Source organism: Melospiza melodia, chromosome 3 (assembly GCF_035770615.1).
Source record: "Melospiza melodia melodia isolate bMelMel2 chromosome 3, bMelMel2.pri, whole genome shotgun sequence".
In the NCBI taxonomy this organism is placed as follows: domain Eukaryota; kingdom Metazoa; phylum Chordata; class Aves; order Passeriformes; family Passerellidae; genus Melospiza; species Melospiza melodia.
In genome coordinates, this window is record NC_086196.1 from 60315306 (window position 1) to 60337508 (window position 22203).

Here is a 22203-nt window from a genome sequence, read left to right on the forward strand (position 1 = left end):
CTGCCCGCGCCTCGCCGCTCCGGCCATGGTCGCAGGGCCGCCCCCCGCCCCGCTGCCCCCCGCCGCGGGGCCGCCCCGCCGCTGAGCGCCCCCGCCCGCCCCGGGCACGGAGCCGGCGCTGCCCGGGCCATCTCCATCACCCGCCCTCCCGGGCGGCGGCGGCCCAACACGGCCGCTTCCCCCCACGGTGCCCGGGCCGGGACCCCCAGTGCCCGCAGCAAGCAGCGGGGAGGGCGAGGATGTCGGGCAGCACGGCGAGGAAGGTGCAGCCCTTCACCATCAGCACCCGGCTCTCGCTGCCCAAGTGCGCCGCGGACTTCCCCGGAGACGCCTGCCCCGGCATCGCCCTCGCCTCGGCGCTGGACAGCCACCGCGGCCTCCGCCGCAGCATCAACGAGCGCATCTCCCTCTACCTGGCCCACGCCCGGGCCGGCCCCGCCGCCGCCGCGGGGCAGCCCCGCAGCCCCAGCCCCGGGCAGGACGGGGGCCCCGACGAGGAGCGGCTGAACCGCAGCTCCCTAGCCCGCTCCATTAAGAAGATCACGCTGTCCAACTGGTACGGGGACGCTGGCACGGCAGAGGCAGGGGGACACGGGGACCCTGCCCGCGCCGGCGGCGAGAGGAACCACAACAACAACAACAGCAGGACAGGGAAAGCTCAGTTCAAGGTAAGCGACCCCGGTACCCTGTGCCCTGCTCTCGCCCTGTCTTCCCTGCAATTCCCCATTCCTCGCTGCCAAGGGATGGATAGGTCCCGGGGAGACTGCGCCCATCCCTGTTGCCTTTTGCCCGTGCCGTCCAGGTAGCAGTGTTTGCAGGGCTCCTGGGGTAGTTGTTTTTCCTGCCATGTGCCCTCCCCACGCACTTCTCTGTCCCATCAGGCTGGAGGGCAGGAAGTCTTCGCGGGTGAGCGAGATGAGCTTTCCCCGGGGCTGAGATGAGCCGGGAAAGCCCTGCCCCAGAGCCTGGCTATGGAGGGCTCAGCTTTGGAGATGCCTGTGGTGATGCAGCTGAGTGCGGGGAGCTGGGAACTCACTCTCTCGTTCACCAGAGGGGAAACGGAGGCTGGGAGAAGGGAAGTGACTCATGAAGGGCCACACAGCCAGGCAAAGCTGGGACAAGGCTAGGATCAGGACCCAGGGCTCTCGGCACCCCGCCCTCCAAGTCTGGGCGCTGGCAGGCACAGAGGTGCGAATTCAACAGTGCCAGAGCCCAGGAGAACCCCTGTGGGTGGGATGGGGAGGAAGGCATCTCGGAGACGTCGCAGTTTCTGGCAAGGGCAGGCAGGAACTCCTTGGGATTTAACCCTGACCTGCAGCAGCTGGTTTCCCGGCAGGATAGTGCTGGGGAGAGCCGCGCAGCCCACTGCCAAAGCCCTCATCTTCATTGCCAATAAAGGCCAGGCACAGCCTCGCAAGAGGTGCCGCTTCCTCCGGCACGCAGTCAGCTCCTCGCCGGGCGGCGGAGCCTGCGCAGCCCGGAGGGCATCGGCGTGAGGGCTCCCCTCTGTCAAATAAGGCAGGGACACGTGCTGGCCGCGGTGGTGCGGGACTCCCGGGAGCCTGCCAGGATCGGCCCCTCCTCCCTGTCCATGAGCGTGTGGAGCGGAGAGAGGTGGGCAGGCTGCAAGATGGAGCTTTGGGAGAAAGAGGGAGCTGGGGGGCTGGGGAAAACATGTGGGATGGCAGCTGGAGGAGAGGAGGGACACTATCTCCCACACAGAGCACGGCAATGCTTTCCCAAGCGTACCCCGCAGCCCGTGCATTTGCCCTTCCCTGCTGCCCCGTAGGAACGAGGGGCTCCTCCGGGATGAGCACAGTGGAGGGTCTGGCCCCGGCTCCTCTTGTTCGTGGGAAGTCACTGGTGCCCGTTCTGTGGGAATGCGGCAAGCATATGTGCCGTGTTAATTTTGCTTTTCGAGGGGGAAGAAGTGTTTGCAGAGGCGGCAGCTGAGGCTGCTGTGCTCATTTCACGTGTGGCTTTGCTCGTGTCACCGAGCCTGGTGTCCTGCTAGGGAATGTTTAGCACAGCACCACATGGATGGCAGGAGGCAGGCTCAGCTCCTTGTCCCGGACTTTGTTTGCTGAGGAAGTTTGTTGTTTTGCCGGATCGAGGACCCAGCTCCAGCCAGAGGGACCGAGAAGGGGGGGCAGTCCCGGTGGAGCAGCTCTGCGGGAAGCATGAAGTCATCGTTGTGCTGGCAGCCCTGTTTTCCTGCGGCTGACGGATCGTGAGACAGGGACTTTAAATAAAGCTCCCGTGTCACCTGCAGGCTTGTCTCCCACGCTGAGCCCTGTGGGCCAGCCTGAGACATTACTGCATAGAGCTTTCTAGGGTCTTATGCCTCACAGGCACTTCACATTTAGCTCCCTATCATTCCCCAAATATGCATCCAAACCTCTCAGGCCCATAGTCAGGCAAGGAGGTGCCTTCTCCTTCTGATACCATCCTGCTGAGTTCTCACTGTGCCAGCTGGGCTGTGATTCAGCCTTGTACCCTGACTGTTCTTCCTGCTTGGGATGGGATGCTGTGGCATGTGGCAGTGGTCTGTCCTCTGCCATGGGCCAAGCTTTGCAGGTCCTTGGAAAGGTCCAGTGGTGCTGTTCTCCTGCTGGGCTGTTTGTAGGGCTCTGAGACTTTTTGGTGGCAGCAGCTCTATGCTGGGGGCTGGCACTCATGTCAGGACTCTTCTGCAGTGCTGAAGAGATGGTGGGAAGCCATGTTCTGTTCAGGAAGGGAGTTCTGATTTTCCTAGGTTCATTTCCCTTGGTCAGTGTCCTCAGTTTGGAGTGGCCTGAGCAGCAGTAGGCTGGCTCTGCCTGATCCAGCACCCTGTTTGCAGCGATCTCAGAGGAGGGGTTGTCAGGGCAGCACACATTGTCCACCACCCTGTTTCTGTTGCCCTGTGCCTGCTTGGATGGCTGTTACAGAGACAGCAAGGTGGCCCCAGGAAAGGAGTGGAAGGAGATCCCTAAGTTAGCCTGTTATATCCAACAGCCCAAGAAAAGATCCATCTGTAGAGGATGAGGCTTAATGCCCTTGGGCACGATCCAAACAATCCCACGCACCTCTCCTCCTGGGGCTGTGCTGCATCAAGGATAAGGTAATGTGGAGTTCATCCTGGACATCCTCTCTGTGCCTGGCTGCAGTTCCTGGACTTCCTTCCTCCTGCCTCTCCTGCTTCCACCCTCAGCCCTGTCCTTTGGAAGCCCTTCCCTGCAAGCCAGCTGCCCCCTTAACTCATCTCCCAGCTAGGCTGAGATCAGGGAGCAGTAGCTGAGAGGATTCAAGCTCATGATTTTGGAGCTAATATCATCATGTGCCCTCATGCCTCTGCCCTGCTGTTCTGGAAGAGGGCAGGGGAGTCTCACTCTGAACATCCTTAGATGACCAGGGACCAGTGGTGATCACTAAATGGGTTTCTGCTGGCTTTGGAGTCAATTCAAGGAGAGAAAAAGGTGTTTGGGGTACTGGGAGCTAAAATGTAGAAGGCAGTGAGCAAAGCAGGCTTAGGAACTCTTGCCACTTGCTGAACACGTGGTGGGAGCTGTGGATGCTGTTCGGAGAAGCGTGGTAAGAAGAAGATGTGTAAGGAGGGATGGGCAAAAGTGCAGCCCAGCAGTGTCTGGCCCAGGGCAGGGGGGTGGGTGAGTGATCCTCTGCCCCCTAGGCTGCCAGTACAGTACCAGGCTCACAGCTGTGCCTTCCTGCCTCCAGGTGTTCCTCAGGAAGGATGTGGATGTGGAGGACAAGCAGCAGGAGCCCGGGAGTGTTCAGGCCAGTGTTTTCTGCTCTCCAGTGGACAGATGTTCTCCCTTGTATGCGGTATGTGCCCCTGCCCTCAACATTAGGGGGGCATGACATGCAGCTTGGAGCTGAGCATGAGGCTGGTCACTGGTGGTGTGCCCAGGTGTGGATGGAGCCTTGCCTCTTGCAGTGAGGGCAGGAACAAGCTGGACACGGTGGGGCCAGGAATCAGCCCCCCAGGCAGCACCCAGGGGTTTTACTGCTTCCAAGGAAGCCAGATTATGGGCTCCTCAACCATGGCTGAGTCAAGAGACTAAAGGTCATGAAGTCATAGGAGGGCCTGAGAATCTGTGTTGCTATTAAAAAAATTAAAAAAAAAAAAAATAAAGACAGGATTTCTGTAGTTCTTGTGGTTAAGCAGAACAGGCATTGGAAAGTGAGTCCCGTGCTGTCAGCAGGGCAGCACATGCCAGAGTGCTTAGAGAGCCTGAAACAGTTGCCCAAACCCCACTGCTCCACAGGCTCCTGGAAGATTGCTCCCTGGTGGGCTCGGGGGCAGCTAAAACCCTGTGGGGCTGCTCACAGCCAGCCCTCTCAACGAGGAAGGGCTGTTCCAGGCTAGCCCCAGGAGCAATTTTTGCCTGCTGAGAGGAGGCAGCAAGCCTTGCACCTTTGGGTTCCTCCTGAAAATTCTGTTTCCTGTTTGCCATGAGTTAGTACGCAGTCAGATCCCCATCCCTGGGCAGAAGGGTGGGAAGTAAGTGCCCGGGTGATAGTGCTGTCCCCTGGGCAGTGTGCAGCTGGGCCCAGGGCTGAGTTTGGAAAAGGGCCAGCACTTTCATTGGCTGACCTTTGCTGTCACCCCTGGCAGAGCTGGAACCCTGACAGAAGGTTTTGTCAGCTTTGGCTGCCCACAAGGCCAAATCCCAAGGGAGATGCTGCACTTTCAGCCCCCTCCAACCATTCACCAGGGATGGGGGTCTTGGGTGCCACCAAGGAGGCTAGGGCTTGCCAGGAACCTGCCTCATGGCCCTCCATCCCATCCCCTGGCAGCATCCCCCTGCATGACACCAAAGAGACACAAATGCTCCTCGCAGGGATGCACTACCTGAGGCTGGAGAGGTAGCAAGCACTGCATCCATCTCCAGTGTGGGTGCCAGGACCAGTCCGGGTGCTGAGTGCCATCCCAACAGCCTGGAATGACCCAGGGAGTGACCCACTTGAGGGACAGGCCAGCAACCCCCTGCTGGGGTTGCAAAAGCCACCAGTGTGGCCTTGGTAGAGGGAAGTGGTACCTCAGTGTGCTGGAGGAGAACCCCAAATATGTCAGGGAAGGAGTGGAGTTAAGAATAAGGCATGCTGACCTACTTCATTTGGGTTTCTGAAATGCTCCTGGGAGGTGACAGGGAGGGGTCCCTGGGGCAGCACTCCTGACACTCCCCACCCCACCTCTGCTCCCCACAGCTGGCAGCACCCCCGGTGTCATCACCCCAGAAAGAGAGCCCCAAGGGCAAGGAGTCTGCTGCAGCGCCAAGATGCAGCGGGCGCAGCGGCGTGGGAGCAGCCCCTCTCCTTGACCTGAGTCCTCTGATAGCCCAGTTCAACCGGGAGATGCTGCAGGTGAGGCAGCTGGGCCCTCTCCCAGGGTCTGTGTGGGAAGTGCAACGGAGGGCCACCGGCAGCCTTTCATGTGAGCTCTGGGGTGGGGTGGGGTGCGCAGCAGGGAGGGTTGAACTCCCAGCCCGAGCACAGCCATGGTTGTGGCATGAGATCATGTTTGGCTGCCTCTGCCTGGCTGTCAGCCCCAGGGAGAGGGGGTCAGCCCACACCAGGGCCCTGCTTCCTCTCCATGTGCGCATGCTCCTCCCGTGCCCCATTCTCCTCCTCCTCCTCCTCCTCTCAGACCCTGTCCCTCCCCAGCAGCATGGGAACTGAGATGGTGGGAGGGCTGCTTTCATGCCATGGTGGGAAGAATGCATGGATGTTTGCACTGGGGAGCAGGGTGCAGTGAGGAGAGATGCTTTGTGCAGGGATGTTCTGTGCAGACTGGCCTGCTTGGGCAAGCCCAGCTTCTCCTGCTGGGCTGACAGACGCTGGAAAGAAGTGAAGTGCTACACACCTTCACACCCCCATTGCCACAGACGCTGTCCTGAGTGCTGTGCTGGCCTGTTGATTCCCAGAGCTGAAAGGGTGCACTCCAGTCCCTGTCACAGCTGGGAAGGTTTGGGTTTGGGTCCCAATGCCGTGTCCTTGAGGCTCTGGTGGAGGCCCCAGCCACGTGGCTCTTGGTGTGCTGCAGGCAGAGAGCTGGGTGCGAGGCAAGCTGCGGGACCTGAAGGACGGCTGTGACCTCCAGGACTGGGAGGAGGTGGCCCAGACCTTGCAGCGGGACATGAAGGATTTTGAGAACACCCTGATAAAGCTCAATCAGGTGGGGCCAGGCAGGGCATGGCGTGGCATGGCCCCCGTTACTCACAGCACCTGTGTCCCTGCCTTCTCTGCAGCAGAGGGTCCCTGGGAGCCCCTGGTGCTGAGTGGGTCCCTTGGCCCCACAGATGGGCGAGCAGCTGATGTGGAGGGCAGGCCCCAGTGCAGAGGCGGTGCGGAGGCAGCTGCTGGCCCTGCAGGAGCAGTGGCAGCTCCTGAAGCAGACGGCTGCCAGCCAGAGCAAAGCCCTGGGCGGACTGCGGAGTCTGCAGGACTTTAACAGGAAAGCTGAGCGGCTGGAGGCATGGATCAAGCACAAGGTTTGAGGGATGGGAAGCATGGTCTGGGGAAGGGGATAGCCTGGCTGTCCCCCCACTTCCTCACACCCTTGCCTGGCCCAGGAGGAGAAGCCCTCTCTGGCAGCCCTCCTGCAGGAAAGCCCGGATAAGATCCAGCTCACTCGCCGCATCCTTGACTTGAAGCAGGTGAGAGGTGCTGGGGGACTACCAACCTGTCAGGGACCCCAAACACCTTGAGGCTGGGGCATGGCACAGGTCCCTGAGGAGGGATGCTGATGTCTTTCCTCTCTGCTCGGACCAGGAGGAGCAGCAGTTCCAGAGTCTGCACAAGGAGCTGAACAGCCTGGCCCAGAAGCTGGAGAAACAAGGCAAAAATGAGAGCAGAAACATCTCAGCCCGGCGCAAGCACCTTAACAAAGCGTGAGTGGTGTGAGGACACATGGGCTGAGCAGGGCTGAGCCAGGCACCAGGAGCTGACCAGATGGGAAGCAGGACACCCCCAAACTTCCTGGCCTAGCTCTGCACAGCTCCCCAGACAGGCACAGGCTGCCATTCATCTTTCCCCTTCCACCTGCTCAGGTGGCTGCGGCTGCAGGGCACCCTGAAGGAGCACCACGAGGCTCTGCAGCTGGCCCTGGAGGTGGCCTCCTTCCTCCAGCAAGCAGATATCCTGCTCGGGGTCATCCATGCAAAGGTATCTGCACTGGAGCCAGGGTCACCCTGGTGTGTGGGGCTGTTGCATGGCCTGAATGAAACTTGGTGGGCAGCACCTTGCTCTTGTCTCCTGCATGGAAGCTCCTGTGGTCCCAGTACTCTCAGCCTGGGCTTTGGGGAGAGAACCAGGGGATGGAGAGAGGGAGCCAGGCTGGCAAGTGCAGTTTTGCACTGTTTCTTTCTGCTGGAGCTGGGAGCAGGGCCCTGTCCTCCTCCCACTGCTGACCGTGGCCTCTTCTTACAGCAGAGCAGCATCTGCAGTACAGGGAAGCCAGGGGAGGGCGAGCCTTGCCAGGATCGGGATGTCAGGGACATTGCCAGCCAGGTGATGGTGAGTGAAGACTCTGCCTCGTCCCCTGAGCCCTGGGGAGCATCCTGACAGGGGGAATGTCAGCCTTCCCAGGCCAGCTCTGCCACCAGCAGCACTGTGGGCTGTGGGAGCCCCCCGCTGTGTGGGTGGCTGAGGCTGTGTGATGGATGGGGCAGTGTCCCCGGGGCAGACGAGGACTGGGATACGCACTCACTGCCTCTTCTGCCCCCAGAGGGCTGGCTGTCATCCCATGCCCCGCCCGTGGCCATGGTGGTTTGTCACTCCTGAGCCCCGTCTCCATCACTTCCCTGCTGCTCTCTCTTCTCCAGATGCTGGATGTGACAGTGTCCCAACTCCTAAACTTGCAGCCCAGCCTGGCAGCCCGAGTCACCTCAAAGCACCGAGATGTAAAGGAGAGCTGGGCACAGCTCCAGCAGGCACTGAGGTAGGGCTTAGCTGGGTCCCAGCCCTGACCTCCCAGCTCTGGAGCCAGAGGCTTGGGAAAGACCTGAGTTAGCCCCTAGCAGGCTGTCTCTGGGGCACCAGCTCCACTCAAGGTCTCTCTTTATCCTTTGCTCCCCCGGGCTTCCCTTGCCTTCCTTTCCCAGGACAGGGAAGGCTCCAGCACGGGCAGGCAGTTCCCCGGGGGGCAGAGCTGCAGCTCCAAATGTTGAGCCTCGAGGAGATGACAGCAGTCACGGGGCTGTGGGTAAGGAAGCAGCAGCCAAATGGACAAGAGGACTTGGCAGCATGGTAAGCACTGGCTTCCTCCAGGCATCTTCAGCTCCTCTGCTTCGAAAAGACAAGGGAGCCTAGGAGAAAGGAGTTTGGGTGTTGGGCAGAATCCAATCCTGGATCTGGTCCCAGCAGTTATGGGAGGTGATAAGTGCCAGCCCAGGGCAAAGCAGATGTATGCTTTGTGCTGGCCAAGGAAGAATGGGAACCTTTGTGCTGCAGGTACCAAAAGATGTGCTGGAGAAGATGGCAGAGAACAAGAAAGGAGAGGAGAGAAATCCTGGCTCCCCAGCAGTGGGACAGTCCCCTCATGCAGGGGACAACAAAAGGTACCATCTTGTGGAGGTGGCTGTGGGAGCAGGACAGAGTCAAAGGGAACAGGGATGGGGTTCCCCTGTGCAAGGGGGAGCCTTGCAGTCCTGACTGTCCCTCTCCTCTCTCTGCTGGAGGAGGAGAGAGGCAGAGGCTGAGTTGGGGATGCGGCAGCTGGAGACCCGAGTGCAGGACGTCTGCCAGGTGGTGAACATGGTAATGTCCCCCCAAGAGTCCCCTTTGCTCCCTGCCCATCCATGAGGAGACCATGTTGGGGAAGGACTCACTTCCCTAACCTCCTCCTGCTGCTTGTGGGCTTGCAAGCTTGTGCCCACACGCCTGGTCTGGGCACTAACCCAGCATGTCTCCTGCTCCTCAGCAGGATCTATCCCCGTACAAGGAGAGTGTGGCTATGGGAGTCCCCCCATGTCCAGCGGCGAGCCTGGAGGCAGCACGGATGCAGCAAGAGCCCAGTGCCAGGGCTGTGCTCCTGGTGAGCCTGCCTGGATGTGAGGGGGGGGGAGGACACCAGGTGGGGCCCATCCTGACTGCCCTCCCTGCCTCCCAGGAGGGCCCAGCACGAGGGAGGCCTCATGGGAGCCCTCAGGTGGAGGCCATGCTGCGGGAACTGGAGGAGTTGTGGGAGGACCTGCAGAGGAGGCACCAGGAGAATGGCGTGGTGCTGCAAGAAATCGATAAGGTACGTGGAGTCAGGGCTGGGAGGGCACAGGGTGTGCTTCAAGTGGAGCAGCTTGTTGGGCATCACCAAGTGAGGCTGGCACCTCTGGGGCCTGGAGATGCAATACTGGCACCGACATCTCCGGCTGGCCTTGCAGAGGGCACACTTTTCCCACTGTGCTGCCTGTGCCCCAGGTACCCCCAGTGGGATGCCAGCATGGCTCCTGCCTCCTCTGGGTGGCTCAGAGCCAGGCTGAGGGGTTCCCTGCTCTCCCTGAAGGCCCTGAGGCTGGTGGGGGAGCTGGACCAGGCTGAGAGGTGGCTGCAAGACGTGGCTGGGTCGCTCTTGGAGCCAGCTGCCATGAGAAGCCCGGCGGAGCTGCGCCAGGACCTGGAAGAAATGAGCCGGCTGGAGAAGCAGCTCCTGCTCTGTGGCCTCAAGCTGCAGGCACTGCGGGAAGAAGCAGCAAGCGAGGCGCCCACTGAGCACGAGGGGGCAAGGAAGATGCAGAGGAAAGTGGAGATGGTGGAGGAGAAGTGAGTCCTGGAGGAAGGTGCCTCTTCTCTGGTGCCCAGGTTGAGTGGGGAGGAGGATGCTGTCCCTGAGGAGGTGCAGAAGCTGCTGGCACCTCTGATGAACACCCATCCCCACAGGTTGGCACACGTGCAGGCAGCACTGCGGCACCGGGCAGCAGATCTGCGGGACTCCCTGGTGCTGTCTGAGTTCCTGCAGGACCTGCAAGAGGAGGAGGCACGGAGCCAGCAGGGATCTGCAGCGGTGAGCAGCGTGGCCAGGCATCCCTTGGGATCACACAGCACCTGGGAATGGGCCAAGGGTTGATCTGCGGTTGGCATGGGGCCCCTGTTGGGTGCTCCCCTCCAGCCCAGCTGCCCGGGGTGTCACTCCCCATCTCTCACATCTGGTGTTTCTGCTGGCTTCAGCCAGGGAGTGGGCGCTGTGGCTCGCAGGGGTGTTTTCCCCTGCTCTCAGCCCAGGCTGAGAAGTCTCCAAGCAGTGAGGACATGAGCCGGCCCTTGGGAGAGCTGCAGGAGGCTGTGGAGATGCTGAATGACGTGGCGAAGGAGCGGGAGCGGGTCATGGAGGTGGCAGCAGAGACGGAGAGCCTGGAGCGTCTGGTAGGGAACGGAGGCTGGGACCTGGGGATGCATGCAGGAGGTTCATCTGCAGCCAGACATGCCAGCTGATTGGACAGGGCACCCACTTCAGCTGTCCTCAGTGGGGCACAGGGACATTGGGATTCATGGGGACTGCTCTGTGCAAGGCTGGCATCCTTGTCTCTCTCATGGCTGGCACCTGCACTTTGCAGCTGCATGGCAGGGTGTCCCAGGCTGGGGTGGGCTGGGGCTGTGTGGCAGGTGGGGCTTCCATCCCAGGGCTGATCTCCCTCTGTGTCCCCTCCTGCCCATCCAGGTGGCAAAGATATCCCCACAGCTGGAGGCCCTTCAGTGCAGAGCCAAGGCGCTCTCTGAAGACATTGCCCTAGCAGAGAAGAGCTTCACCACGGTGAAGAGTGAGAAGGACCTGCAAGGGCTGCAGGGCTTGCTAAGCTGCCAGCAGGAGATGGAGGTGAGTCAGGGGAGCACTGCCAGGGAGGTGTTCCGGCTGGCTGGGGCTGTCCCAGTGAGGCACTGGCCCCCCTCCGGGGGCCCAGGTGTTGTAAGCCTTGGCACACTGTGACAGGGCGGGATGGAATTTTCCAGTGGAGCTGAGACCTGCCTGCTCTGCTCCCCTCTGATAGCATGGGCCAGGCAAGGGGACAGAGCTTGCATCAGCTCCCACGTGCCAACACCCAGCTGCCAGCACCTACTCATCTTCCCTCTGGTGGGGAAGCGACTCATGCACACAGGGCAGGGAAGCCAGGCAGCTCTGTGCTCTTGCTCTGCTCCCCACTGAGGATGGCTCTGCCCATGTACTCTCTGTGCTCTTGCTGTGCTCCCCCCACTGAGGCTGGCTCTGCCCATGTACTCTCTGTGCTCTTGCTGTGCTCCCCACTGAGGATGGCTCTGCCCATGTAGCAGCATCCTCTCCTCTGTCCCTGCATCCCAGAATGCAGGGGAGTGCAGCCTGGGTTCAGAGGGGTTGGATGCATCTCGAACCTTTCCTGCCTTGTCATCTTTAGCATGCAGTGTCCCAGACCCTGCAAGGGCAGCTGGAGGAGCTGGAGAGGGCGGCTGCCCGCTTGCAGGAGCTGTGTCCCGCTCGGCAGTGCCCCGTCAGCCAGGAGCTGCAGGAGACGCTGTGGGCCTGGGCAGGGCTGCAAGAGCTGCTGCGGGAGACCCGGCTCCGCGTGCGGCAGGCCAGCCAGCTCCGGCACTTCTTCAAGGATTACTTAGCCATGATGTAAGTGGCAGTGAGCTGTTGGGGTTGCTTCTGTGGGGGTTGAGGGGGAGTTGGCGAGAGCATGGCATTGGCAGCTATGTGGGCAGTGCTGGAGCTGCAGCCAGGCGTGACCGTGGGGAGCCTGGAATGCAGGGTTGCACCACAGCTGTCTGTTGTGAGGCCTGCAGCATCTCATCCTGCCACAACAGCCTGGCCACAATCCCAGGGAGCTGCTTCCAGCTATCACTAAGCATGGGAATGGCTTTCCTGGGGCCTGCAGGGCTGGAGAAGTGTTGGGTCATTCCTCAGCCTGTCTTTCACATGCTCACAGCTCCTGGACTGAGGACACCCGGGCTCAGATCTTCTCTGAAAGCCCAAGCAGCTCCAGTATCCCGCAGACCCCATGTGAGGAGCTGGAGATGAGAATTGAAGAGAAACTCAAGGAGTTTGAGGCACTAGCAGCAGCAGGGCAGCAGCTGGTGTCTGAGGAGCACTACCTGAGTGCAACAGTAAGGACAGGGGAAATGGGGTTGGGGGAAAATTCTCAGCACTTCCTGAAACCCTCTGGGGACAGACCATGAAAGAAAGAGCAAGGTGTGGGTGCAGAGCCCCAGTAAGTGGGATGGGGACAGCTATGCATCCCTGGGGCTGCTCAGGGCAGGAAGAAGTTTCATCCAGTGGATCCTGAGATCTGAGTTGATGTGGCTGTGGCTGTATCCCACTCACAAAAACCTCCTAGCTGCTCTGCTGTGAGATCTCCTGGTAGGGCCAGCGTCCCCGGGCCAGGAGTCCTTGCAGGCTGCCCAGCATCTCTCCTCCCATCAGATAAAGGAGCGCTTGGAAGAGCTGCAGAGCATGCTGGGCTGGGTGCTGGTGCGCTGGCGAGCACAGAGGCATCAGCAGCAGGATCTGGGGAGCAGACAGGAGGACAGGAGGGAGCCGGAGAACCTCTCAAGCACATCCCCCACTGGTCAAGTGAGTACCCAGCCATGCTGAGACTGCCAGGGAGAATGACCAGCCTTGAGGCTGAGGGTAGCAGAGGCACTGGATGGGGAGGGTGGTGCAGAAGGTGGGGAGGGATGCATGCCAGTACCTCTGGGAGTCGCTGGGGTTCAGGCAGGGCAAAGGGAAGGCTATCCTGAGAAATTGCCTGGTACTCCAGCAGCCCTTCCTTTATGCTCCTTCTCTTGCCTTGCTCTGCAGGAGCAGCATGCCTCACATATCCCACTCCACCTGGAAAGCATCCACAGCCCAGGGAAGTTCATGCCCTCCTCCCTCCTCGAGCCTGTGCAAAGATCAGAGCCAAAGCTTCCGGAGAAAAAAGCCATCTCCCCACCAACATCACCCCTCTCAGATGCCCCATCAGGAGTGGGGCAGAGCTGGGGGGAGCCCAGCAGCAAAACGGCCCTTAATGTGGAATCCCCCAAGGAGGCTGGCACCTGGGATCCTGCTGAGACCTCCACGCTGCTGCTGCCACCACGGGGCTCCTGTGGTCTCGGGGGCACGGTCAACCTCATCCTCAGCATTGGCAAGAAGGGGGAGAAGAAGAAGGCCCAGCTGCTGGCCAGCAGCGAGCGGCCAGGCGAGGAGGCACTGCCAGCGGTACGGGGGGACGGTGGGAGGCTTGGCAGAACCATGGGCGAGCAGCCACACAGCCAGGGCAGCTCTCTGGAGCTGTGCTCCATGAAGACTGGGAGGGTGGCGGGGTGATCCCCAAGCTGAGACCCCTCTGACCATTTCTAAGTGAGCTGCTGGCACTGTGTTGGTCTCAGGAGAGGGGCCTTTGGCCATGCTGATGCTGCGTGATGCCTTAGGGCTGAGGCCGGCTTGCGCCACCCACTTTGCCTGTGCTCTCCTGCTGCAGCTCCTTGCCCACTCTGTCCTCTCTGTGTGTCTCTTTCTCTCCCCTTGCTCAGCTCCCCGCCACTAAACACTCAGGCTGTAAAACCTTTTGGAAGCGTTGCCAGGGGCTTTTAGGAAACACTTGGGGTAGCTTAAAGCGAAAAAGAAAGCCACCACGCCAGCTGGTGGAAGAGGTAACGTCTCAGGGGAGGCTGCATGCTGGGCAGAGTGGCTGCATGGTGTGAACCTGCCTGCCACCAACCCTCCTGGCCAGGCCACGGTGCCCTGGTGGCAGCGGTCTGCTGGGAGAGGGAAAACCCTTCTGATGCTGTGGGGTCCAGAGTGTGGGTGCTGGGACATGTGAGGAGGGGACTGAGGCAGGGCTTGCTGCAGTTTGGCCCTCCATTCAAGTAGTTTTGGTGGCCGTGGGAGGTATGGCTAGCTTGTGTCCAGTGGGAGAGCCTCCCTGCTCCATTGCTGGGGGGCAGGAGCAGTTCTTATGTAAGCCAGCTGAAGGGGACAAGGGTGGCTGGGGCTGTCTGAGGTGCTCATTTTGCTGGGGATCTCACTCCAGGTTGCTTGGCTTGTAACTCTGAGGTGGGAGTTGGAAATGTGTAGGGGCTCACATCTCTTGTTGCTCCAGAGCCTGTGCAAGAAGGTCTGTGTGTGACCAGAAGCCCTAAGGGCAGCCTGGCCCAGTAGCCCAGGGGAGAGGGCAGGAGGACAGGGAGGCTGGAGGGCACCGAGGCAGGATGAGGGGCTGCTGGGCTGCCAGGAGAGTTTTGGAAATGGGCGCCATCCAGCCTAATGGATCAAGGGGGACACTGCTCCAGCTCCTGCAGACTCTTGCAGCTGTGGAAGCCCGGGAGAGGGTCTGCAAGGAAAGGAAGGGGAGGGGTTTGCACTCAGTCCCTGCCCTTGCATTCATTGCTTTACTGCCTGGAGCATGCAGGGCTGCCAGGCATGGACTGCAGTGACTGCTTTCTCAGTAGCCACCCAAAAGTGATGGCTTGGAGGTCAGCAGTGCCAGGGAAAAGCTGTGTGGTAGTCAGCCCCAGCTGTACCACACCTGGGGGACTCCATCACGGGCAGATTCCCTTGTCTGCCTCTACCCTGCCTGCACCCGTGTGGGCGCAGCCCTCAGGGGACTGAGGTGACACTCTGTCATTCCCAGCACTGCATGTGCTGCTGGTGAGCATTTTTGTCTGCCTGCCCTTGCAGCCCCCTGCTTTCCCAGACGCAGCATGGAAAGGAGGGAGCTGGCACAGGATGGTGGAAGCTCCAGCGATGGGGATCACGCCTCTCTCCTTCTGTTTCCTCAGGTGCAGGCGGAGGCCAGGAAAACCTGCACGGCAAAGCGGCCGCCCGCCGTTGTGCGGCGCCCTGCAGGGCCCGGCGGTGGCATGGCGGCCGTGTCCCACACGCTGCCCAAGGCCGGCGCTGGCTGCCTCTTCAACAGCCTGCAGCGGCGGGAGCAGGCCCGGGCAGAGCAGGCCCGGCTCCTCACCCTGCGGGGCATCATGGGCGACAGCTCCCTGCGGCCCACGCCCGAGGAATGCCACGGCCCCAGCAACACCTGGCCTCAGAAGTGTGGCTGGAGGAAGGGGGGACCGGGGGCAGCTGCCGCCGGACCTCAGCTTGGGGAGCTGCTCCTCTACGTCAGGAACCCGCTGGTGCAGGACATCGATGCCGAGTGCGGGGCGGCCCCTCAGAAACTCTGCCTACCTCACCCCAAAATCACATGCCCCCGTGTTTCCCTGGGCTCCGTGCTCAGCCTGGAGCTGCCACGGGATGCAGTGGTCCTGGGCTGCCGCCGAGGGGCTGAGGCACGGCAGCAGGAGGCAGAGGGGCAGGAGCAGAGGCAGGATCAAGAGGTGAGGCCGTGGAAGCCCACAGGCACACATGGAGTTGGATGGCAGGAAGATGGGCACAGTCCCCAGGGGCCCAGCAAGAGGCTGGGGATGTCCCCCAAGGGCGAGCAAGAAAGGTGGTTCGAGGAGGTGAGCTTGAAGCCCAGCTGCAGCCAGCAGAGAGCACACCGTGCTGGGAAGGAGCACTGGAGCCCACAGCACCCCAGCAGCACCAGTAAAGACCTTCTGGACTTGAGGCTGAGCCGGCCGTCCCGTGTCGGCATGGGGGATGAGCTGGGCACCCACTTTGGCCAGGATGACAGCCCCACTGCCTCTGGCAGGGCCAGGCACCACAGAGCCGCTTGGCTGGAGCTTGGATCATCCCCTGCCAGCACCCCAGTCAGGGCTGGAGCCATCCCCAGCCCTGCCTGCACACAGCAGCCAGCCAGCAGCAGCCAGCCCAGAGGGTCCCCGGCTTCCCCTGCCGCCCCCACCCAGCTCTCTGTCTTTGAGTGGGCACTGGGCTCTCCACAGCCCCAGAGCCCTGCACTGGGCACTAAGGAAGTGTGCCACCCTGCCCACAGGCAGTTTGAGGAAGAGGAGGAGGAGCTGCAGGCCATCTGGGATGGGGCACAAGAGTGCCAGAGCTCACCAGGAGGAGGCAGCTGTGCCAGCCACAGGATGGGCAGCAGGGCGGGCAGCTTGGCCAGCCCCAGCGCCACTGCTGGTGGGCCCCTCATCCTCTCATCAGCCAACAACGTGCTAGTGGCCAAATTCACCCTTCCCACTGCTGCCCAGCTGCTCCACAGCCCCTCGGGAGAGCAGAGCCCCGGGGTGGTGCACAGTGGCAGTGGCAGTCCCAGTGGGCTCAGGGTTTCCCCCCACGAGGAGGAGCTGGTGCCTGCAGCCCCCTTGGATGCCTCCAGTGCCTGGGATCAGCGGAGGCATCGGCAAGAGGAAAACAGCAAGGTGAGATCTGCAGGCCAGGGATTCTCCTTCAGGGTCAGGTAGGGGCTGGGGAACAGCCAAGGCAGCAGCTGGGTTATCCACTCCTGCAAACATAACCTGTATCTGGGGACTCCCTGACTCCAGTGGCCCCTTTTCTTCAGCTGCTGGGGAAGGGCTAGGTGTGGTATTTGGAGTCCCTGCATCACACACACCCCCACCAACCCATAGCCTCAGCAAGGTGGCACTTCACCCCCAAAGCTGACACACAGCCCAGCCCCTGCCCAGGTGAGGAAGTTGTTCCTCATTGTAATTCCACTCCCACTTTGGCGTCGCTCACCAGGGATGGGTCATATAGACCTCATGTGCATGGAGGCTGAGCTGGCACCACCAGCCCCAGAGAAGTTTCTGCTCACCCTCTGTGCCCTTGCAGGTCCTGCCTGGTAAAATGGAGTTTCAGATGATGGAGGGGACGCTGGAAAGGAAGCATGTATTGCAGACAGGAGGGAGAAAGGTACAGACATGGCCGTGGGGCTCTTTGGGACAGGGGTGCTGGGACGTGGCAGAGGGTGGAGAGAAGCCAGGGATGTTCCTGGAAGTGCCACAGGAATGCTGCTTGCCATTCTGGAAGGGCACAGCCTCAGAGGCCCTGGACCACATTCTGAGTGCCATGAGACCTTCTGTCTTCTTCCAAAGCTGTTGGCATCACAGCTGTGCCCTGCTTGTGTCCCACAGGCCAGCTGCCGGGCCTGGGGCCTCTTCCACGCCGTGCTGATGAGGCAGACACTGTGCTTCTACCAGGACCGCAGGGACAGCCTCAAGGTGCCCTGGGGATATTGGGGTGACAAGGGAGGGGGCTGGTGGCAGGGTGGTGGCTCTGGGCCCCGTGGCCAGGGAAGGCAGAGCCATCCAATCCTGCTGTTGTCCTTGCTTTCCCTTGTGCTGCAGAGCTCCGTGGTGGCCCTTCCCCTGAACCTCTCCGGGGCAGTCTGCACCCCAGATGCCGAGTACACCAAGAAGACCAACTGCTTCAGGCTTCAGTGAGTGCCCCATGCAGGGCAGTAACCACAGCCTTCCCAAGAGTGTCCCTGCTGGGGCAGACACATACCAACATCCCCAGGCAGGACTAGCTCAGTGCTTAGATGAGGATTTCCTTCCTTCTTTCTCACCTGTTTCTCTTTAGTGGTCTGGTGGGGGCTGTTGTATCTGCACCCTACGTTGTTCTTCCCTTCTCCCTGCAGGCTGCAGGATGGCTCTGAATACCTCCTGAGGGCCCCCACCCAGCCCCTCATGAACGAATGGGTCTCAAAGCTGCAGCAAAACTCAGGTGAGCAGCCCTGGCAGGCAGAGCAGGGGCCCGGCTCTCTGTGGTTACCATGTTTGTTCAGCCCTCGCTGAGCCTTTTGATACATGGGGGGTCAGAAGAGAAGCAGCGCAACATTTTACTCTGATTTATGCATCCTCCTAGCCTGCCTTGGGAACAGCAGTTCTCTGCCAGGCAGGATTTGGAGGCTTTGTTTTCACACCACATACACAGCTATAAATCAGGAATAGCACAACTGACGTCAGCGGTGCTTCAGCAGCAAAAAGCCAGTGTCAGGAAAATTATAATTGTGCCTTGGTCTTCCTCCATATCCGCTGGGCTTGGAAATGCCTTGCGTGCCCTTGAAGCAAGGAGACCTGCAATACTGAGGTCTTCCTGTTGCTGTCCCCATACCTGAGGAGTTCAAGCCCTGCTATGAAATCCTAGGTTGGTTGTCAAGACCAAGAGCAGGTGCTACAGCAGGAGGTTGGGGGAGCCAGCCATGCAGCATGGGAAGTCAGGTCAGGGACTGGCTCTGTGTGGCAGTCCTGTGCACTGCCAGCATCCAGAGGATGTTTGCTGTGCCCCCCAGGTTTCCCCAAAGTGGATTATTTCCAGGCAGCAGCACAGTGTGTCGAGAGCACTGGGGGTACTGGCAGGTGAGTAGCCAGGAGCTGGCCAGCTGGCTCTTGGTGTAACTCTATCCCACATCTCCCAGAGCGTGCTGCTCCAACAGGACATTGGTGGGCCAGTCTGGTTTGCTAAATCTCTGCTGCTTTCAGTTTCAGCAAGGCCTCCAGCACTGGGACCTCCCACCTCCAGGGACATCACCAGGTCACCACTCCCAAGAGCCAGGAGATTGTGGTGTTACCCTGTGCAAGCCCACTACTGCAGAGGCCTCTGGGCAGCCAGGATGGCCCACTCGATGGGACTGTGACAGCAGCAGGTGACTTTCCTGTCTGGCTGGGTTGCCACTGTCCCCCAGCTTCTCTCCCCAGCCCAGAGAGGTACATAGGAGACAGCTGAGGGAGGCTGAAGGCTGTTGGTCAGTCCTGAACGTGGTGGTATCAGGGCTAGTAGTCTCAGGGCTTGGGACGTGGGGAAAGGAACATTTACTTCACTTCCTGGGATACTGAGATAGTCATACATTTCCCTCTTCTCTCTGGGGCTGACACAGAGCTGTCCTGTGATGGCCTTGCCTTGTGACATGTCTCCATTCTGCTTCAGAGAATGCTCAGGGGGCTGGGCACAAGGAGCAGCAGTGGCCATCCAGAGCGTCCCCCGGGCTGTGGGACAACATCTGCCCAGAGGATGACTATGGGCTGGTGGCCAACAAGAGGAGGTCCTACTCCTTCACCTCAGGTACAGTCCTGATTTCTGTGTCACAGCCAGGAGGTGGCACCACTGCCTCTGTCCCCGCAGACAGCCAAGGACAGATGCGATGCTTCTCCAGCACGCACCTGCTCCTGCATACCTGTGCCCTTGGGTGCAGCCCCCATTTGGGGAGGGCTCTAGGGGGCTGCCAGGGCCTGCTCCTGGCGCTGAGTGCTCCTTCTTGCAGCCACGTACCAGAAGCTGAGCCCGCGGGCGGTGCCCCAGGAGGCGGCGGGGGCCGGGAGCAGCTACTCGGTCACGCTGTACATCGGGGAGCAGGCTGTGCCCCGGGCACGCTGCCACTCCTTCGTGGCACCAACAGGGAGCCCCCGCGACGCACGGGGGGAGAAGACCACCAGCCCCCCTCGCACCAAGAACAAATCTGTCTTCAAGAAGTTCTTTGGGAAGAAAGAGTGAGTCCCAGACAAAGGGAGAAAATGCCCTAACCTGCCTCTTATCCTCCTCTTGGGCCGCTCTGACATGGTCTCTACTCTCAGCAGCAGTTCATGGCTCACTGCCTCCCCAGGGGCAAGGGGCTGTGCCAAGGGGCTCTGCTTCAGCCAGCCCTGAGGCTGCCCTGTGCCCCAGCCACTGCAGCCCCCAGCCTCAGCCTGGTGCTGAGCACCCCTCCTGCCCAGTGCTCTCCCTGGGTGCCCCTGGCTGCCCAGGCATCCTAATGACTCACAGCACAAGCAGAGGGGGGTGGATGATGGTTTGTATTAAAAGATAAATAGACACTTAGTGTGGAGCTTTTTTGTCCAGCAGCATCCATCAGCACAGGAGGAAAGGAGCTCTCTGCAAGGTGGTCCTTGCTAAGGAGTCAGGGGAGCTTCAGAGGAGGAGGGCCCTGCAGTGAGGTTCAGTCCTGCTTGGGAGGGGAAGCCTCAGCTGTTTGGTGCCTTTCACAAGGATGCTTTGTCCCATGCTTCCTCTGTGCCTGCACTCAGCCCAGCTAATCCCACAGGCTATCTGGGCCCCTTTTCCCTGCCCTGGGAGCTTAGCAGGAAAGTCACTACCTACAGAGTAAATACTCCTGCCTGCACAGCCCTGCCCAGCCTTGCTCTCTCACAGGATGGCTGCCAGCCTAGGTCACAGCAGGTGAACACTGCCTGACACAGACTGGGGCAGGGGTGTGTGGATAGACCCCCATTCCTACAGCCCAGATATTTTTGCAGTAACTTCACCAGACCATGCCCATTTCAACTGCCCCAAATTGCCACCTGTACTGGAAAGGGGAAAAAGCAGCTGGTCCGACCTGCCCTGAGCCTGTACATGCCCTAAGGGAGAAGGGGAAGTTTCCAGGGATGTAGGTAGCAGGGCCTCTCCCTGTCAGGCCGTGAGACTCAGCTGTGCACACCACTCGCCTCCTCAAACACATTGTGGGGCTTAAAATAGAAGTGCTGGCTGCAGCCCAGCTCTGCAGCAAGGGCTGGGAGAGCAGAAATACTCCTGCCACCCCATCTCCCTCCTGCAGTGCTCCTGGGGCTGGAGACAGGCAGTGAGGTGGAGGTGGGCACACCAGGGTTACCAGCCTGGACTTCCTCCAGGTTCCCAGCAAGGGGTGGGGAATGCCCTGGTGTGGGCAGGGGGGTGCTTTCTGAGCTTCCCCTGTGTCTTACCACCCCCCTCCTTGGCTCCATCACTCTTGGCTCTGACACCTGTTTTCCTCCGGCACCAAAGCTCAGCTGCCTGCACTTCCTTAATGGGAAAAGACAAGCAGGATGGTAAGGCTGGGAGGGGAGATGCCCTGGGCAGGGGCCAGGCTTGTCCAGACCAGCGAGGAGGTCAAGGCACAGCATTCCGGCTCCGGCTGCGCATACCAGGAGAGCAGCTGGTGGGCTGCTGCCAGTTCATTCCTGAGCAGCTGCGGGGCCCGGCACAGGGGCAGGGGGTGCAGGGTGCTTCACTGAGGGCCCCCCTGCTGGCCCCAGGGCTCGATGCTGACCCGTGGGACCTCAGCGAGGGTCCCACCATGGCCCAACTCCAGCACAGGAGCACGGGGTGACGTGTGTCACTCAAGAGATAACACCATCCCAGGGATGATGCTGGCACCTGCAGCACCATTTTCAGTCCCCCCCTCATACAGGCTTCATTGTCCCCCTGAGGCTGCTGCCAACCCAGAGCCTCCCCTCTCTCCTCCCCTGTGCTGGAACTTGGCCCCACAGCAACCCGCTGACGAATCCTGCCTGGAGTTCCTATGGCAGAAGCCAATTCCTCCCCCCCCACTAATCTGCCCGTGCATGCAGCCTCCACCTGCTGAGCCAGCGGAAGCCGTGCTCAGCCAGCCCCAGCCAGCGCCAGGGCTCTAAAACCCACTCTGGCTGCAGAGCCCGTAGGGTGGCAAAGCCTTTGCACCCTGGTCCTGCTGCCGTGGGAAATCCCAGTCCTGCTTGACACCAGGCAGCGAGGAGTCTGCAGGCAGCATCACCTGGCACCAGGAGAGCTGAGCTATCAAGGTAAGGGCAGGGTGCAGGCAGGGAGGTGACCAGAGTAAGCACTGTCCCTGCCGTGCCTTGTTCTGCCAGGCACCAAGGAGAGGGTCTGGTTCCAGCCTCCCGCGCTGAGCCAAGGTCTTGTCCCCCCTTTCGGCAGCTCGGCGGTCCTGCTCAAGGTCACCCTGCAGCCGGGAGCCTGTGCTGAGCTCTGGGGTCGTCACACAGAGGGACCCCAGCCCGGGTCCGAAGCTTTCTAGTCCCAGAGCTGCAGGGAGGGCTCGGAGCCTGACCCCGGCGCAGGCGGGACTGAGAGCGGGGAGCAGCAGTGGAGGGGCTGCCTGCCGGCACCCTGCCCTCCTTGCCTAGGCAAAAGGACAGCACGGCTATGCCCCCTCCCAGGGCAGCAGGGCCAGCGGTCTGTTCCAGGAAGAGGGGAGACACTGGCGGAAAGCCAGAGCACCGGACATTCCTGTGCCGGAGCTGCGGTAGCGGGGCCACCCCAGCAGCCTCCCGCTCTCAGGTGCGGCCGGTGCAGCTGGGAGGTCAAAGCGGGGTGCGAGGGGAGGGGCACGGGCCGCAGTCCGGCGGCCGCGGGGCCGAGGGCAGTCCCGGTGCCCTTGGCGGGCGGGGAGCGCTAGGACCCGGCCTGCCGCGGCCGCCAGCGCTGGCACCGGGCGCCGCGGGACCGGACCGTGCCCTGCAGGCGGCGGCGCCGCGGGAAGGAGCCGGCAGCCCCCGGGGAAACGTGTAAGCGACGCGGCGGTGCCCCGGCTGCCTCGGGTGCGGGTGGGTGCTGGGGCGGAGCGGGGCCCCGGCAGCGGCGGCGGCGCTCGGGGCAGCCCCGGCGGCCGTGCGGAGCGGCTGTCCGACTGTCCGGCCGTCCGACCGGGG

General features: G+C 61.3%; 2 protein-coding genes across 13 annotated transcripts in view; both read left to right on the forward strand.

Moving 5' to 3' along the window:
• The first annotated feature begins 181 nt into the window (after positions 1–181).
• LOC134415929 (spectrin beta chain, non-erythrocytic 2-like) lies at positions 182–19614 on the forward strand. Of its 8 annotated transcripts, none has more exons than XM_063151971.1 (33): positions 182–668; positions 3718–3825; positions 5212–5367; positions 6047–6178; positions 6303–6494; positions 6576–6659; positions 6775–6893; positions 7053–7167; positions 7435–7518; positions 7827–7942; positions 8106–8250; positions 8455–8560; positions 8678–8760; positions 8924–9037; positions 9113–9244; positions 9503–9759; positions 9877–10000; positions 10165–10359; positions 10655–10810; positions 11364–11584; positions 11895–12072; positions 12389–12538; positions 12767–13165; positions 13480–13599; positions 14728–16224; positions 16634–16714; positions 16936–17022; positions 17149–17240; positions 17442–17527; positions 18096–18162; positions 18286–18449; positions 18731–18865; positions 19065–19614. In XM_063151971.1, exons 1-33 carry the CDS (start codon positions 240–242, stop codon positions 19292–19294), a joined length of 6354 nt encoding a protein of 2117 aa, XP_063008041.1. In that variant the 5' UTR covers positions 182–239; the 3' UTR covers positions 19295–19614. The 8 variants fall into 8 exon arrangements, with proteins under 8 accessions (XP_063008041.1, XP_063008038.1, XP_063008042.1 ...); XM_063151968.1 differs by having other exon boundaries at positions 183–668; positions 7432–7518; positions 8455–8561; positions 8682–8760; XM_063151972.1 differs by having other exon boundaries at positions 183–668; positions 7432–7518; positions 8455–8561; positions 8682–8760; positions 8927–9037.
• A 1552-nt stretch (positions 19615–21166) lies between these two features.
• SLC29A1 (solute carrier family 29 member 1 (Augustine blood group)) overlaps positions 21167–22203 on the forward strand; it is a 33691-nt gene continuing 32654 nt past the window's right edge. For 3 of the 5 annotated variants that reach the window (XM_063151979.1, XM_063151981.1, XM_063151976.1), the window contains exon 1: positions 21167–21333. The gene's annotated coding sequence lies outside the window, so the exon portion shown is untranslated. Of the gene's footprint in view, positions 21334–21703; positions 21833–21987; positions 22060–22203 lie in introns of those variants that run through there. The other 2 variants (XM_063151978.1, XM_063151977.1) reach the window with 2 other exon arrangements.